At 38.1% G+C, this 18,267-nt stretch overlaps 1 protein-coding gene across 3 annotated transcripts in view; it reads left to right on the top strand.

Moving 5' to 3' along the window:
* LRRK2 (leucine rich repeat kinase 2) overlaps positions 1–13,778 on the top strand; it is a 131,226-nt gene extending 117,448 nt beyond the window's left edge. For 2 of the 3 annotated variants that reach the window (XM_084749250.1, XM_084749252.1), the window contains 8 exons: positions 1,106–1,300; positions 2,516–2,709; positions 4,174–4,246; positions 5,318–5,502; positions 9,576–9,728; positions 10,170–10,378; positions 12,160–12,231; positions 13,127–13,778. In XM_084749250.1, the coding sequence (XP_084605376.1) occupies positions 1,106–1,300; positions 2,516–2,709; positions 4,174–4,246; positions 5,318–5,502; positions 9,576–9,728; positions 10,170–10,378; positions 12,160–12,231; positions 13,127–13,248 (1,203 nt within the window). In that variant the 3' untranslated portion in view covers positions 13,249–13,778. Of the gene's footprint in view, positions 1–1,105; positions 1,301–2,515; positions 2,710–4,173; positions 4,247–5,317; positions 5,503–9,575; positions 9,729–10,169; positions 10,383–12,159; positions 12,232–13,126 lie in introns of all 3 variants that reach the window. The other variant, XM_084749251.1, reaches the window with a different exon arrangement.
* Positions 13,779–18,267: the final 4,489 nt, after the last annotated feature.

Raw genomic sequence — 18,267 nt, 5'->3', positions numbered from 1 at the left:
CCCATCCCTTGTATCCTCCCATTCTTCCCTCCCTCCCATTTTCCCCTTATTCCCCTCCCCTATGACTGTTCCTGAGGGGGATTTCCTCCCCCTGTGTATGCTCATAGGGTATCAAGTCTCTTCTTGGTAACCTGCTGTCCTTCCTCTGAGTGATATCTTCTGACATCATATCTTAATGGAAACCCTTGATATATTTAGGCTGCTGTGAATTTTTATAGATCCCAATGAAAGCAGTCCTGTTGTTGTGTGTTGATTTTGAATTGTTGTTAATATTTGAAGATTTATTCCCCTTTCACTGCCCTGATCATAAATAGCTCAGTACAAAAAAAATCACTGAACATTGATTGCGCAGTTGCTTCAACCATGTGGCTAACTTATTTAATTTCTTATACATTATCTCCATAACGTAACTACTGTTTCCCTTCACCTGTGTTTTTATGGGCTCCATAGCAACCCTGAGATTCTAAAATGAGGGGTAGCATTGAGAAACTTAGACTTACCTAATTTGTCTTTAAGTACAGTGAGTTTGTGCTAAGCAAGATGGATAATTCATCAACTTAGAGAGAAAAAGGAACTTTCTTGAAATCTTGTGTGTGATAAGTCAGGAGGCCCCTCCAGTTCTCTCTCCAGCATCCTAGATCTTGGTTCATTTTGCTTATAGTGTGTTCATTGGCCCTCTGTTCTCTAGTGCTTGAAGAAAAACTCAAATGCAGGACCTAGAGATGTTTTCTAAGTTGTTGACAAATACTGTATTTTCACTTCCTTCAACTGACAGATGTATTTTATTTCTGGCATGACTTTTTTTTTTCTTTTCCCAATTGATGTGTCTCTGAAAAATAGAATTCAGTATATAAATTTGATTCAGTTGCCACTTTTGTTAAAAAAAAAATGCCATAGCATATACATACAAAAAAAGTAGAAATTGTGTTTGTTTTTAAGTGTAATTGAATCTGTAATTTGGAATATTGTACTTGATGATCTAGATTAGTCAGAGTTTAACTGAAAACCATAGCTTCTGCTTGATACAGCTTTAGGACACATTTTATCTATAAGGAGGAATTGTTAATTTGATGAACGCTGTTCTGTCACTTTTAAACTTTCTCAGGTCTTTGACATTTTGAATTCAGCTGAATTGATTTGTCTCATGCGTCACATTTCAATACCTAAGAACATTGTTGTTGAATGCATGGTTGCTTCGAATCCCAATAGCAAGAGTGCAACTCTTTGGTTGGGCTGTGGGAACACTGAAAAAGGGCAGCTCTCCGTCTTTGACTTAAACATGGAAAGATACAGCTATGAGGTAAATATGAATTCTTTTTAAATTAGAAGTAGTGCTTTAAAATAACTTAAAGTATCTTAATAACTTAAAAATGACTTTGGAAGAAATTTTAAAAATAGCCAATGAGGAAGTGGAATTAGCTTTCTTTTAGAACAACTGAGTGCCTGTGGAATTGGGTCATTTTATTTTAACATCACATATGTATATATATACACAAATATACATGTAATATTTATATATGCATTGTGTGTATATATGTACACAAACACACATGCACGCACACACATTTGTCAAGATAAAAGCCTTTTTGTCAATATGACTTAAGGAATGACAAGTCTGGCAGGAGATAAAGCCAAAACAGAATAAACAGCTCAAAAAAAAAACCCCCAAAAAATAAAAAAAGATGTGGTTTCTAAGAAAGCTGAACCTTCAGTCTCTTCTCGCTGGGGCTCTGAGTAAGACTAGCACTGTGGAGGGTCTAGATGTCCAAGTATCCACATGTGAGTGTCAAACTACCATCCGGTATCCATTCATAAGGAGTCAGATCGTCATCAAGGTCTTTTACACAAAAGTTGGATGTTCACTGAATGTCTACGCAAAAAGGCCATGTGGTTTTTATGTGTCTATCTACACAACCGGGATTATATGGTCATAAACAGGGCTACACTAAGGTTACTCAGTCATGGGGTGTCTATATGTGAGATGAGACATTCATTCTCCAATGTCTGTTGGCCATTAGGGGCCACCTGCTTAGTACTGTGGCTGTGTGATCACACATTTCTGGGTCTGTTGGCAGCCAAGACTCCCAGTAGTAGAGGAGATTTGTATATTACTCCCAAAAGATAGAACAATAGATTGGCAGACAGATTAATTAATAGAGTTTAAAAAGTATCTTGATATTTAGAGTATTTCCTTGAAATATTGTGCCAAAAGTTATGTTCAAGGTTAAAGAACCCTTTCATATGATCTTGACGAAGTAAGAATTGATTCTGAGAAAAATTATTTTCAATTTTTAATTTCAGATTCAGATATATTTTGAAACTAGGTTGGAAAAAATCTTCACTGGTTTTTATCAACTATTGTTGAAAATCACATCAAATAGGGACTGATTGTAAAAGCAAGTGTACAAATGTAGCCGGACTTAAGTACGTTGACAGCAGGATATTTTCATCTATACAAGATCCGGTAACTTAAGTAAGACCATGTCTTCTAGACTTTGCTTTCTTTTCTTAACAGGAAGTTAGTGATAGCAGAATACTGTGCTTGGCTTTGGTGCATCTTGCTGCTGAGAAAGAGAGTTGGATCGTGTGTGGGACACAGTCTGGGGCTCTCTTGGTCATCAATGCTGAAGATGAGACAAAGAGGCACACCCTGGAAAAGATGTCTGACTCTGTTACTTGTCTGTATTGCAATTCCTTTGCCAAGCAGAGGTATGATTATCAATTAGTTGAAGGAAATTATAGAAATTTTAGGTGCTTTAATCATTTTTTTTTTTTTTGGTTTTTTTTTTTTTTTTTTTTTTTGTTTTTCGAGACAGAGTCTCTCTGTGTAGCCTTGGCCGTCCTGGACTCACAGCGATCCGCCTGCCTCTGCCTCCCAAGTGCTGGGATTAAAGGCGTGCGCCACCACGCCCGGCTATTTTTCAAAATTATTATATCAGTAAAGATTGCTTGACTTTTGGTGCTTGCCATGGATTTACTTATTTTTAAAGAGAATCATGAGGGACCATAGTGATACTTATCACTTTTCTACATAGAGATAAAGCTGTGGCAGTTAAAATATGTCGATTATTTTTCACGCTCAGCTGTAGCTATAGTATTACCTCTGAACGTCCTCTGGTCAGCTTGTCTTGGTGTGTGTGTGTGTGTGTGTGTGTGTGTGTGTGTGTGTGTGTGTGTGTGTATGTGTGTGTATGTGTGTGTGTGTGTGCTGAATGTTTATTTCTTTTTCCTTGAATGCAGACATCACTATAGCACCAACTTAATATGGGCAACATTGAAAAGGGGTTATCTAATACTGCTTTGCAAAAATAATCTACAGTGTTTAAAAATGCAAAACAGTTTTTAAAAGCGCTTGTGAGGTGATGTCATGAGTTCAATACCCACGACCCACATGACTGAAGGAGAGAATGTCGTCCTGAAAGTTGTCCTCTGTCCACCATGCCCCTACCATGGCTCCTGTGCACCCCAAGCTACAATAAATTGTAATAAGTGTTTAATCTGTTAATAAGTAGTATATGTAAAAAAGTCTCTCAGTTTTTATTACTCATAGGGATTATACCCCGAAGAAAAGGAATTGCCTAGGCAATTGCTCTAGCATTGAGCTGTATATAGACCATAATCAATATATCCAAGTAGCCGAATTTTATGCACGAGTCATAGGTTGGGAACTGTTTCATGGAAGTCAGGATAATTTGCATGAGCAATTAGGGTTATATTTGATGTGATTCTTTGGTTTAAGCCAAACACTGGAAAAAGTAATGTGAAATAATGAAGTTTGGGTGCCCGACGTATGAACTGCACTGTAAATTTTGAAGCTGAAATTATTTGGATGTTGTGGAAGGAAAGTTTCATTGGACTGAGTTAAGAAGGCCAAGAAGATTTTACCTGGAGCTATGATAGTTAGGAGGACGATATCCAACTCAATTTGACTGGAAAGAAATGTGGGAGAGCTTTAGGCACACGGATGGGTTACAGCTGTGGGACGGAGGCAGAGTGTTCTTAAGGCGAATGAATTGTCCTTTACTGAAGGGGGGTCCCTGCTCTCTCCTAGAGACTGGGAAGCAGGTCCACAGAAAGACACCTGTCACAAGTTTAGTCAATAGGGGAGAACTTAGAAGCCAGGATCCTCAAAACATTATTCATTTGTAATAATTTTGACTTTTTTCCTTTTAGCAAGCAAAATAATTTCCTTTTGGTGGGAACCGCTGATGGTAACTTAATGATATTTGAAGACAAGGCCATTAAGGTAAATGTTGAATGTATTTTTACATAATTTAAAGGCATTGTCTTACATATCTCTTCCCATACGTGATTATCATAATTAAGTATCATATATAATCATATATTTATGATGCCTGTTACCAGCAAGCATCATCTATTTCACCAGCTATTTATTTATTGTTCCGTACATTGAGCATATAATAGATTCTCTGAAAATACTTACTGCTTGAGTATAAATGATTTAAATGAATGAAATGAACTAAGGAGAAATTAAATCCTATCTGAATGATAGAAATGGAGACAATTCAACCTGTATGTATGAAGATCTTCCTTATAAAAACCACTCCGGCGGTGGGGGGAAGGCAGAATCCAGACACTGAAGTTGACTTGCTGGGTGGCAGCTGGTGTCACAGTTGAGTCGACAAAGCAATAAACATCCAGGAAGCCTGGGTTTCATTCCCCAGCCTGACTCCCTTTCTTCTTTTCTCTCACCGTCGCCCCCCCCTGCCCCCCCTGCCACTCCCACATACACAAAAAAACACTGAAGACGGCATTCAACTTCCTGTTCTTGAGACTCCTTCAGTCATTACATTATTCATCCCCTCATCAGTCCCTCACGGTGCCATCTATTCAACTGGCTCCCACCCCTTGACAACAACATTTTTAATTATCTAAAGCAGTGCTTCTCAATCTGTGGGTCGCGAGCCCTTGGGGTTTGCATTTCAGATATGTATATTACAATTCCTAACAGTAGCAAAGTTACAGTTATGAAGTAGGAACAAACTAATCGTGTGGTTGGGGTCAGCACAACATGAGGAACTGTATTAATGGACCGCAGCATTAGGAAGGTTGAGAACCACTGATCCAGAGAGAAACAAAAGCGGCTCTGATGAGCAAGCCGTTTCCTAAAAAGACTTGTTCATGAGGATAATAACTTGAATGACAAGTTAGTTAAACTCCATCTTGCTGGAAACTTTGAAAAGGGTGTCAAAAATTCTTACCTTAATGTCATTTGAAAAGGAAAGCATTTCTGTAGAGCGAAAATTTTCCCTGCATCGCACTGCACGCTTAGTCTGCCTTCTTACTCCCTCCGCAGTGCAAAGGAGCTGCCCCCTTGAAGACACTGCACATAGGCGATGTCAGTACGCCTCTGATGTGCTTGAGTGAGTCCCTGAGTTCATCTGAAAGGCACATCACATGGGGAGGGTGTGGCACAAAGGTCTTCTCCTTCTCCAGTGATTTCACCATTCAGAAACTCATTGAGACAAGAACCAACCAACTGTAAGTTATTTTCACTCTATACAACCAATTTACCATTTACTCAGGTTTTTCTCTTTAGAATCATATTAATAGAACTAATAAAACTACTCATGGACCAAATTGATACTAAATATCATTTGAAATGCAGTATTGGTCTCTTGTAAACTGAAACATTCTTGATAGAACATTTAGCAAGTTCTAACCATCACAGTGGCACTAAAATATTATTTAATTATTGTTAAAATTAGAAATTTGTAATTAGGATGCAAGCAATGGGTATTTACTTAAAGTTGTGGATTTTATATATTCAGTTATTTACAATTATCTCAAGTATCAAGTATAGAAAACTTAGATTTTAAGAATGATAATTTATAGATCTAATAATTGGTTATCAAAATTATGACCAAGTTAGTTTTAGACCAGAATAAAATATATGTGTTAAACTAGTATGTTGCTTAGATTTTTAAAATCTTATGTTTTTAATCTGTTCTTTGACAGTTTTATACATGTATAAACTAAATTCTGATTACTGTTGCCCCATCCTCTCAAATCTTCCTCCCACCCCAGGTCCATGGGACCCAGCCCTAACTCACTGAACTATGGGTTACTTCCTATAGTGTGGCAGGCCTGGGATCCCTGCCCCAATCCCATGCCATCTGCTCCTAATAATTTCTATCAAGCTACCTCCCATCTATAATCCCATATACTTGCTAATGTTCTTCATCTAGGCTGGATTCTCCATCCACGCCGGCCTTGTGCTTCTCCTCCAGCTAACTCATGGTGGCTTTCCTTTCTTCTCAGGACCCTCTTCTCTTCCTCTTCTTCTTCTTCCCATCATTTCCCCTCCCCACCCCCTGGAACCTTAGCCACACCTCTATCTCCTCTGTACTGCGCAGGTGGCATGGCGTTTTATTAATTAAAATGTGGGTCATCGAGACAACAAGCAGTAATTAGCTTCAAAATACATTAGACCATCCCCCAACAATTACTGAAAAACATCCATGAAGATCAGTCTTACCCAGGGGTTCATTTTCCCAGAGCGATGGAGAATCACATCACATAAGTCACAGGGAAGCAGTTACCATATTCTGAAAGAATATTTACTGCGACACTGGCCTCTTTGTCACACCCAGAGGTCAGAACATGAACCAGGCACAGCCTCAGCAGCAGCTGACTGGAAGGTATATTTAGTTCTAAAAGATGTTTGCTTTAAGGGCCTAGTGAACTTGTTTTGTGTTTTGATTCCGCAACATGTCAGTCATGTGGCCTGGGGTAAATTATTTATCTTTTGTAAGACTTTGGTTTTGTATTGCTATGCATTGAAATTTATCAATTTTTATAACTTTATTTGTATTTATTGACCTAGGACAGAACATGAGCCATTGTGAATGCTAGGCAACTTCTGTATCATTAAATTATGTCTGTAGGCCTGTAATTTTATGGCAAAGGATCAAAAAAGACACCACACAGAACTGTTTCATAGTTCTAATACCCTGTGTAAATGTTCATGCTCATGAAACTATTTTTTAATTAAATATATTTTTACATATACATTCATATTATTACATATATATATATACATACCATAAACTACCTACAACAAGAAGAACCATGAAACAATCAGGAATTATACAAATGTTACATTCTTAGTGTTTTGGCTATTTGTATTTGGCAGTCTTGAAGAAAACATCTTTACTATCTTGGTGCATCTGAAATTCTGAATGTAAATCAATATCTATCATATCTCGTCATTATCAACCTAAAACATCTATCTAGACCTAAAAGCATCTTAACCCCTAAACAACTAAGCTTAATTGTAAGACTAAACTATCTAGTCTTGAACCCATTCAGAGACTTGAGAAGGAAAATAATTAATTACCTGAGTATAAAGGGAGTGCAGGTTAGTAGCTTCCCAAATGAGAAGATGACAGAGGCAGTTTGCTACCTGAGCAGTCACCCAAAACCCTCTAAAACATTGGAGCATCTTCTTCAGCCTTCTGGCCCAATATATCTGACAGACATATTTGTGAGGCAGGAGCTATTGAGGAGTTGCTTACCCTCTCTTGGCAGAGTTTGGCGATCAATTCTGTCTGCATCCAAGCCTGCCCTATTTTAGGCAGAATTCCTTCTGTGGTAGAAATGAGGACATTTTGTCCAGTGGCTTGTTTGTCCCATTTGAAGCCATCTCCATAAGGAGATTCTTTGAATCTCATCATCCTCTTTGAGGTAGGCTGGGTGTTACCAGGAGATAACCTTTCTCATTGCCAATGAATATTATTTAGAGAGAAAACAGGGTTGGACTCAGGGATGTCTCTCTTTCCTTTATCTTCCATTCTTAGGTTTGGAGACAGGGGTTGAAAAGAAAGAAAGGGGAATATAAAAATATGTAGAGAAGATAGAACAAAAAGTAGATTAGCAAATCTACTCAACTTAATTCCTTAATTGTCACTCACAAGGTTATTTTTAATTCACTGGTATAGAATTTTGTGTACAGATGCAAAATAAGTTTAATTTTTGATACAGTGGTATAGAATTCAAATATAAGATTATTCTTTGCACATATTATATATATTTCTACTCTAATATGTGGCATTGTACCTATATAATTCAAGTATAATACAAGGCTTACTTCCAATACTCTGAACATACTATTGCAGGCAGTTTAGGATAAATAAGTTATACAAGTTAGTTGATCAAATCATGCTCATATCAATTACTAGTCTATTTTTATAACAAGAATATACATCTTAGGTGTTAAGAGGTAGATATGATTCTATAGGAAGATTAGGTAAAATAGTTAGATAAAGTCTTCAAAAACCTCAGAGACATACAAAATATGGAATTTTAAATGTTTTTTTTATTTTAAAGCTCATAAAACTAGTTTTTAATTAGATGAAGCAAACCCCTCAGCAAACCTCTGAAAACAATGGCTCTGACAATGAATAACATTTTCATCTTCCGTAAATAATAAAGAAAGTGGAGGGAAAACTCTGCCTATTTCAAGTAATATTGAGGGTTTTTAATGACCATGGCATTTTATATAGTCTTTCCAAGTCTGTTGCAAATTTACAGTTTTTCATTTTTTTCTGCATGTGTTGATTCATCCTTCGGTCTATTCACTGAACAAGTTGCCCAGCACAGCAAAGATACTTAGCTGTATGTGATAAGGCTGTGCTGAACAGTGGCCATATAGGGAAGATGTATTTGGTTTAGGAAGTTCTGTTGACAGTCTCATGTGAGGGACACACCAATAAGTAAGACTTTGTCTTTAATAGGACTACAAGATTGCATCTATGCCAGTGGGGGGAAGGGAGCAGCGGGCCTAGTCTTTCCCAGAGGTCAGGGAAGAATTCCAAAGAAGCTGACATTTAGCTGAAAGCAGCTTGCTGTGTCGGTGGAACATACAACCTCCAATCTGTCTGTGAGCTATATATGGCACCAATGTCTCAGGATAGAAGAGAAATATTTGAAAATGCTTCCTATTTTCTTTTATTTTCAAAGGCAATAAATATCAAGTGTTTAAACCCCAAGGCTCTATAAACATTTTACTCACCTGAATGTATGCGGAAGGTTCTTTTTTGTTTGTTTGTTTGTTTGTTTGTTTTGCTTCATTTTTCGTTTGCTTGTCTTTTGATGTATTTGATTGACTTACATTTATAATTTAGTTACGGACCTCTATTATGTTTGGAGACCTTGCTACTAAAATTTATTTCCACATCTTTTAAATTATAGGTATAAATGGCTAATTCTCAATTTTCCAAATACTCATGGAAACAAGGATTCTGTTGAAAGGTCTAAAATTTACAGAGAATATATTACTTATAGGATTTAAGAGGTAATATAAAGTTCCATACAGAATCAGAGAGTATAAAATTCCTCAAAAGCAACCCAGAAATGAACATGAGCTGTAGCCTTTATTCTGTAGTCAAGTACAGCCAATCAGACAACCAAAATAGATTAGGTAGCAAAGCCATTCAAGATGGCTAAGGGAGAAGATGTGGTCATTACACTAGTGCAGCTTGTTTGATTTGAAAATAGTGTTAACTTTGTGTGTGTGTGTGTGTGTGTGTGTGTGTGTGTTTTCTCTTTCCTAGGTTTTCTTATGCAGCCTTCAGCGATTCCAACATCATAGCTGTGGCAGTGGATACGGCTCTCTATGTTGCCAAGAAGAACAGCCCTCTGGTAGAGGTGTGGGACAAGAAAACTGAAAAGCTCTGTGAATTAATAGACTGTGTGCACTTCTTAAAGTAAGTGCATTGGTTATTTTATCCCTGTTTTCATAAGTCAGGGTTGCAAAGAAAGGAATTGTGCCTTCTTTTCCTTTATTCCTGTCTTCTAGAGGAATATATATTTTTTAATGGTGAAGGTTGTTACTTCTTTGTTAGCACCTCATTTAGTGTTCTTTACTTTTAATTTTAGGAAAACAGAAGGGCAGGGACTGACCACTGCTATCTATTCATGGAATTATATAGAATAACCTCTAATGAAAAGATAGGCTGTGGTCAAATATAATATATGACAGAAGAATAAATAAAAATAAATGCCTGTCATTCTGGTAAATAAAGCCAGGGAACCTGTGTCCAGAATTCCAAGAGATCCATTGACATCTGCTGCGCACATGTAGCAAACATAATAAGTCTCTCAAGGGCTGATAAAGCTATGAATACATACATTCCTTCCGGTTCTAGGGAGGTGATGGTAAAAATCAACAAGGAATCCAACCACAACCTGTGCTACTCTGGGAGGGTGAAAGCACTCTGCTTGCAGAAGAACACGGCTCTCTGGATTGGGACTGGAGGAGGCCACATCTTGCTTCTGGATCTTTCCACTCGGCGAGTCATACACACCATTCATAACTTCTGCGATTCTGTGAGAGCCATGGCCTCGGCACCATTAGGCAAGTCTCCTTTAGATACTTCCATGTCTTTTATGATGACAAAACGTGACATTTACAAAATAAAATCTCTTTGGCGAGACTTCCTGATGCCACTTGTACTGCTTCAGAGGGTCACACAGTGCAGCCAGCAGTGGTATGAGCAGTTACCCACAGGGCCGGTCAACACTGGAAAGGAGAGACACTTTCACACGTAGGAAGGATGGGCAACTTCAGATGAACAGTTGTTTAGTTGCTATGAGCTTTTGTCTTTATGTCTAAGGCAAAAGAGAAAGCGCACACTGTATTTATTTCACTTTTCACCATGTAAGTCAAACAAATGTTTACTTTGAGCTCATTCTAAGTTTCCCGCCCTTGTTAAGTTCCTGCTTGGGTTTTATTCTTTAAATAAATGTACGTTCTTGGGGTGATGCACAGTGAGCTAGCACCACAGTCCACACACTTTGATAACTTTAAGTTTTATCCAAGCTTTTGTTTATATTCGTGTTAGTATTTGTTTCACTTAAATGGGAATAGATAAAGATACCATGTGGAATATATTTTTCACAAAGAAAATTTTCACTGTGTTCCTTTGATGAATAATTTTTTTAAGAAAACAATAATAGCCCCTTGTATGCAGACCCAATGATAAAATATTACAGTAGGGTTTAGACTCCCAAAGCGAGGTTTATGGGATGTTAGCAAATGGGGAAAGAAGCACTTGCCATATGAGGAATAAACAGCACCAACAAGAGTTTCCCCTGCCCCGTGTAGATGTTTCATCTGTGGCTATCAGAGCTGCATGTACTAGCTGGAATTTGGTGTGTTTGAGATTTTTAACTGTTATATATGTGTCAAATAACCAGGAAGGGAGATATTATGGGATTGAATCCCAGCCACTTCCTACCAACTGTGTTAACTTCTCACATTCGGTGTGTACACATTGGTGTCTAAGTGATTGGTTCTTACTAAAGACGTAGTAGTCAGTTCAGTGGGTTATGGTTGATCTTAAAGTCAAGGTGAGTTGAATAACACTCTTGCTCTGTTGCCATGAGTGGAATCTCCCACAGGAGATTTTGCAATATGCATATGTGGTTCGTTCTTTGCTTAATTAGTTAAATCAGTCTGTCCCATCCTGCTTTGTGATGTACTAGCTCATGTGTTAAACCTCAAAGGAGATGGTGGAGATTCAATTGAGATCTTCTTTTGGCTTTGGAATGCAACTATTGACATAGCATTGGGCAGTTATGATTTTCCCCATTACTGACCACATCTTTATTAGAGCATTAACTCCACTTAGATTGGGTGGGTCTGTAAGTCTTCATCTGTCTCATATTTTTATGACCCTGCCAAAGACTCAGTATGTACAACACTTTTGATGGGTAATTGCCAAATCAACTAGCAAATGACTTGAGAGACATGTGACGTCATAGGTTTTAATGTATCTACCCACCTTGCTTTGCAAGTACCTCACGTGTGTGCCTTGATTTGATGAACACAGTTCCCCAGGCTTCATCTCATCTAATGTTGTAACTTTGGGAAGGGAATTAACTGTAAATATCAAACCTAGTATGTAAAAATGGTTAAACAGTTGCCTCACATTCATAGAATCATCATAGGTTTTCCTTTAAAATTACTGCTCTGTTAGAGAAGTTTTTTTGTAAGTGGTGTATCCTGAAGAACAGCAGTGTCAAACGCAGGTCCTCTATCTTTGTGTTAAAGATGTGGGCAGCTGAACTTTTTTTTTTTAAATGAGTTTAATGTATGATTTTAACAGAATTTTTCTATATTTTATTTTGGTAAAGGAAGCCTCAAAAATGTGATGCTGGTTTTGGGGTACAAGCGGAAGAGTACAAAAGATGCCCAAGAACACAAAGGTAAACATGACGTCATGTTCTGCACCGAAGAGCGTGTGGGTGTGACGGGCAGCACACTGAGCATTGTGGGCTGACACCCCTTGCAATCGGTTCTACGTTCAGCAATGTCTTCTTCAAATTTTTATTACATTTATTTGTTTGTTTATTTAATTATTTGTGTGTGTGTGTGTGTGTGTATGCATGTGTGTGTGTGCATGCGTGCGCGCGTGCATGCATGTGTGTGTGTGTGTGTGTGTGTGTGTGTGTGTATGCATGCACCTGTGTGCACTACATGTTTGGGTGCATGCATGTTGCAGTGCACATGTGAAGATGTGTCAGAGGAGAACAGGAAAGCATTGGCTCTATTCTTCCACCATGTGTGTCCCAGGGTTCAAACTGGGATCTTCAGACTTTGCAGGAAATACCCTCAACTGCTGAGCCTCCTCATCGGCTCCCATCAGAAATTTCAACTCATGCTTCAAAATGTAAATAACTCAGACATTTTCAAAATTAAATTTTAGCATTAGGAGTGTTAGTTATTTCTTCTTCTTTCTGAAGTGGTAGTGATAACAGCTACTATAAAGTGAGAACCCAGTCAAATTTCAGTTAAGTGTAACACTTTTCCTTATGATCTATTTTCATAGGGACATTTCTATGATGTCCAACACTGAACAATATTTGAAATAACTATTTTTTCGTCAAATGAAGTACTACATTATAAAATGCTCTTCTTGAAATTTAAGAGTTTCTTAATGTGTTATTAACATTTCCAAGGGGAACTTGTTTCATAATATCAATAACTTAGTACATTACTTAGGCTGAATCTATGCTTATACATTTGTTCAAAACATATCAATATAAATTCATAAAAGTGTTTCATGTGGATCTTTGAAATACAATTTTTTTTTCATTACAGAGATACAATCTTGCTTGTCTATTTGGGACATCAATCTTCCACATGAAGTGCAGAATTTAGAAAAGCATATTGAAATGAGGACCGAATTGGCTGATAAAATGAGGCGAACGCCTGTTGAATAGAAAGACACCAGACATCCTCGCCATTGCACTGGAAAGTGGTCTTCTGCTTTTTAAGATATATTTTTAAATGTTTACCTTAAAAGGAGTATGTCTATTCTCTGAAAAGCTCATATGTATATGAAGGAATGTGTATGTTTTATGTATAATTTAATATATGTAAAAGTATTTATCAGCAAACATATTTAAAAGAACTATTTAATTTAGTACTATATTTTCTGTATTCCTTAACTAATTTGATGGGATAATCAAAAGCAATCTACAAGCATTAAGTTTCAGTATTTATATTAAATTTGATAAGGCAATCATGTTTGTTTTGCTATGCATTATGAAGACAAAATGGATTTTAAATTGTTGCTTAAGACACAGATGTTGCTTTTTCAAAACTATTGATGGATTATGCAGAGTAGAATAAAAACATCTGGGCATCTTCCCATGTAATATATTCTTTCATATCTTGTTTTTAAATACATTATCATCATATTTGTAAACTGTCATATTTTCACTAATAAAGATTTTTGTTAGGACAGGAATTATCTTGGGTGCTGATGCAAGCTGTATCTATGACAATTTCATCTAAATAGCCCAGAAGATGCAACACAGTTTGCAAGCAAAGGCCTTGTGTCTGAGACTTAATAGGAAACCTCACGAAAACTGCCTAAAAGGAGACAGGACATGGACACAGAAGACTCGTGTCTGAGAATGAAAGTCTCTCTCTCTCTCTCTCTCTCTCTCTCTCTCTCTCTCTCTCTCTCTCTCTCTCTGTCTCTCTCTCTGTGTCTCTGTCTCTGTCTCTCTGTCTCTGTCTCTGTCTCTCTCTCTCTCTCTCTCTCTCTCTCTCTCTCTCTCTCTCTCTCTCTCTCTCTCTCTCTCTCTCCCTCCTCCACCTTTAAATGTAGATACCCTAAAATATATATAATTAATGTAAATACCATGCTCATTTCTTTGTGTGGCATATTTCTTCCTTTTACACTTATTTACTGATGTGTGTCATAGATGTAGATGCCGTGCTTGCAAACTTTGTCTGTGTTCTTATGCCATGTGGACACCAGAGATTGGACTCAACCCGTCAGGCTCAGAGTGACCTTACTTACTGAGCATTTTGTTGACTCTGGCCCAGGTGATGTGTGTGATTCTCAGTAGTAAGGAACACCTCCAGGTACCCACCTCTCTCTTCCTTACTTGATTTTACCCTAATGCATCTACTTATATTTGCCCTAAATCTGTGACCCTATATAAATAATTATAACCTTGCTATCAGAATTACATAATTCTACAATTGCCACCAAGCCATGGAGACAAATATACGGCTTATTCATCAGCTTGTTGAAGAGAAGGAATTTTAGCTCAGCTGTGCAAAAATAACCGCTCATACGATCATTTAAATTAGACCCATCCTGGTTAGATGAGTTGCCACAGTGGGTATTGCTATATAATGTATTACGTGTGTAATAACTTGAGAAACATTTGCGCTGTAGGGAAACTACTTGGGATAAGGCTACCGACCATAACCAGCAGCCATCATTTCAAGCTGCTCCCCCATTACAGAACAACAAGGAGAATTAGCTTAGAGTTTCACATATGAATACTTTATAATTCCTTCTGTTATGGTTAATCAAATTCCTTACCTGGGAAGAAGTTTTGCTTTTCATGGTGACGTACTGCACTGGCTGGTTTTGTCTGACAGCTCGACACACTCAGAGTCATCAGAGAGGAAGGAGCCTGGACTGAGGAAAGGGCCTCCATGAGGTCCAGCTGTAAGGCGTTTTCTCAATTAGTGATCAATGTGGGTGGGGCCATCCCTGGGCTGGCAGTCCTGGGTTCTATAAGATAATAGGCTGAGCAAGGTTTGGGGAGCAAACCAGTAAGCAGCATCCCTCCCCTTTCATGGCCTCTGTATCAGCTCCTGCCTCCAAGTTCCTGGCCTGCCCTGACTTCCTTTGGTGATGAACATGGATGTAGGCAAATAAACTCTTTCCTCCCCAACTTACATTTGGTCATGGTGTTTTGTCACAGCATCAATAGAGAACCTAACTAAAACACATACTAGCCTCATTAGTAATTCACTACAAATTCAGTCATGATGAATTTTTCATGATGAGGCTACCCTTTTATAATTTCTCTCCTTTTTTTTTTCCCTCTGTGTGTAATTTTTTAACCAGGTAGATACAAAAATGTGAAAAAAGAACATTGTACAACTAAGTAGAAACATGTACAAACATGTACAATCATGAAATAGTGCTGCTTCTCACAGACAAGTCTCTGTGTAGCTCATATGGAGTGTTGTGTTCAGCCACATGTGGATAATACATGTAGGAAAGTATAAGCAGAGATTTTTTTTCTTGCAAATTTAAGGAGACACTTAAATTCCATTTTCTATAACACAAATAGTTGCTGCAATACTAAAACAAAGATAATGCTTTTCAGGGACCAATGTAGAGCTTAAAGAAAAATGCTAATCATTATCAAAGGATTAAAAATAATGACTTATCTAATATAAAATGCCCTTTTCATGTAGAAAATTTGAATTAAAAAAAGAGGAAAATGGTCTCTTTGAATCTAATTTTGGCCAATATTATCTTGATTGCGTATAAACTACTTTATAGCCAGAAGGCTGGGAGTGGGGGGCTAAGTGATTGTCTTGCAAGCAGGACGACCTGAATTCCACAGGAAACCCAGAATTCGAATTAAAAAAAAAAAATGCTGAACATAGTGTCACGTGCTTGTGATCCTATCCCTGCTGATGGGAAAGTAGATGAGTCACTATGGCTCACTCAGTTCCCAAAGTGCTCCATGCCAAGGAGCGCTCCTGCCTTGAAAAGCAGAATAGTGAATTCACCTGAAGATTGATACTCACGGCTGGCCTTTGCCCTGCACACGTGCACACGTGCACGCAACCCTGATTATTTCTCATCAGGAAAACTGAAGGACTCCAAGATGGCGGCGAGCAGCGTGGACTGTAAACGATTCAGGGAATTGCATGGAATTCTTAACCAGGAACACCAAACTCCCCACCCCACTACAGTGGGAGTACTCCACAGTCCTGACAGCTCAAGGGAGAGTAAGTGATTAATTGTCTTAGCATTCACTGCTTTACCCTTTCAGTGACTGAAGTTACAGCTCAACAGATCATTAAGAAACCTTTTCTTTTGTTTGTTTCCTTTCTTTTCTCTTTCTTTCTTTCTTTCTTTCTTTCTTTCTTTCTTTCTTTCTTTCTTTCTCAAGAAACCGATGCGAGGCAGCTCCAGAGGCGCTGTGGAGGGAATTTGGGTCTGATAAGTTAAAACCAGAAGGGCTTTTAGTCCATATCCTTTCCCTGTGGATGGGGACTCTTGTTAAGATTCCTAGAAAACCATAGGATTTGGCTAGGGAAGGGAGAATGCCCTCATGCTGTTTGTTAGTTGTGCTGGATGGAATTCTCGTTCCACTACCATCAAGGACTTGCGATTGACACCGAGGGTCTTCTTTCCCGACTATCGTATTTCCAAGATGCTCTCTGTCATGCTCGCCTGCCTCATCTGTGTATTGTCTGAGAATGAACATGAGAACACATGCTTTTCCTAGAGACAGAAGCCATACAATTAAATTTGAAAACTTCCAACTCAGACTGAGTGGAAACCTTGTTCTCCATCGTTTTCATTTGCCTAGCCATCCTAGCCATTGTTTCCATAACAACATGAGATGCTCTTTTCAGATGCCACTCATGGCTCTTCTGATCTTTCAAGGCATTTGGAGTGTGCTTACTCTTGTGCTATGATGCATAGGCAAAAGGCTTTAGAACCAAGGGCTTGTTGTGTGAACACAGAGTCCTAAGCAGAAACAGGGACAAGGTGAGCTTCCTGGTCTATTGTTCCCTTGATATCTGATGCTCCAACTTACTCAGAGACACTCTGGGCACCAAAGACTTGGCTTAAAGAGAGATAAAGGATATCTGTGTTTGCACGCTGAGGTACTGCATTTCATGCAAATGTGCTATGCCATGAAACTTGAGCCAGAAACCGAAACTCTACACCATACCCTGTATAAGTTACTCCAATCCACTGTCATTGAATTTGTATACCTTAATACTGTAAGATGATGTGTTCCCATTTATATCTGAAGATAGAAGAGTGTGATTAAAATTAGTCTTCAGGTAGAGAGACCCTAGGGAGGAACAGACACGGGCTCCACAGTGAGATTGCACGCTAGCCGATGGACCCATGTGCACTGCCTTTGGAGCGTATATCTTTTTTAAAATGTATACTGCCAAATACTGACATTTGTGATGATTTCCCATTCCTTGACAACTCTATTCTAACATACGAGAAACATTTGAGTAAATATAGTTATATAATAGCACACGGTGGTACATGCCTTTAATCCCAGCACTCAGGAGGCAGAGGCAGGTTTTGTGAGTTCAAGGCCAACTTGGTCTACACAGCTAGTCCTGGGCAGCCAAGCATACTCAGAGAAACCCTGTCTTGAAAAGACAAAAATTAATTAATTAATTAATTAAACTATAAGGTTAAAAAACTTGAAGAGGGTGTTAGGAAGAAAGGAAAGATATTTCACATACTAAGTTTATCTTACATGTTAAAAAGCATAAAATGAGCCTAGAACTTTATGGAAATGATGAACGATTTTACTCCATTTAATTGCAAAATGGAACCCTACAAGCTAATTCAAGGCATTTTATATTACCGTTTTTTAAACGTACATGGTAGGAAATCAATATACTAAAATGACCTTCGATGTTACTTTAAAAGCAAAGTAGAAAGGGAGGCAGGAAGACAGGAAGGCAGGCGGGAAGACAGGAAGGCAGGAAGTAAGGCAGGCAGGAAGGAAGGAAAGAAGGAAGAAAGGAAGAAAGGAAGGGAAATAAAAAGAGACTATAAATTGGAAAAGCCCTCATCTATGTCCTGGAGTAATCATTTATAGTCTTATCAGACTGGAGTAAGCCATGCAAAGGTCTTGCTCATTTTTTCAATGTTCAATGTCAAGAGTAATGCTTTTTGGAAGGAAGAGTGCAGACTGAGAGAGAAG

Source organism: Acomys minous (assembly GCF_964271855.1).
Source record: "Acomys minous genome assembly, chromosome: 12".
Lineage (NCBI taxonomy): Eukaryota > Metazoa > Chordata > Mammalia > Rodentia > Muridae > Acomys > Acomys minous.
This window is presented reverse-complemented; position numbering and strand designations above follow the sequence as displayed.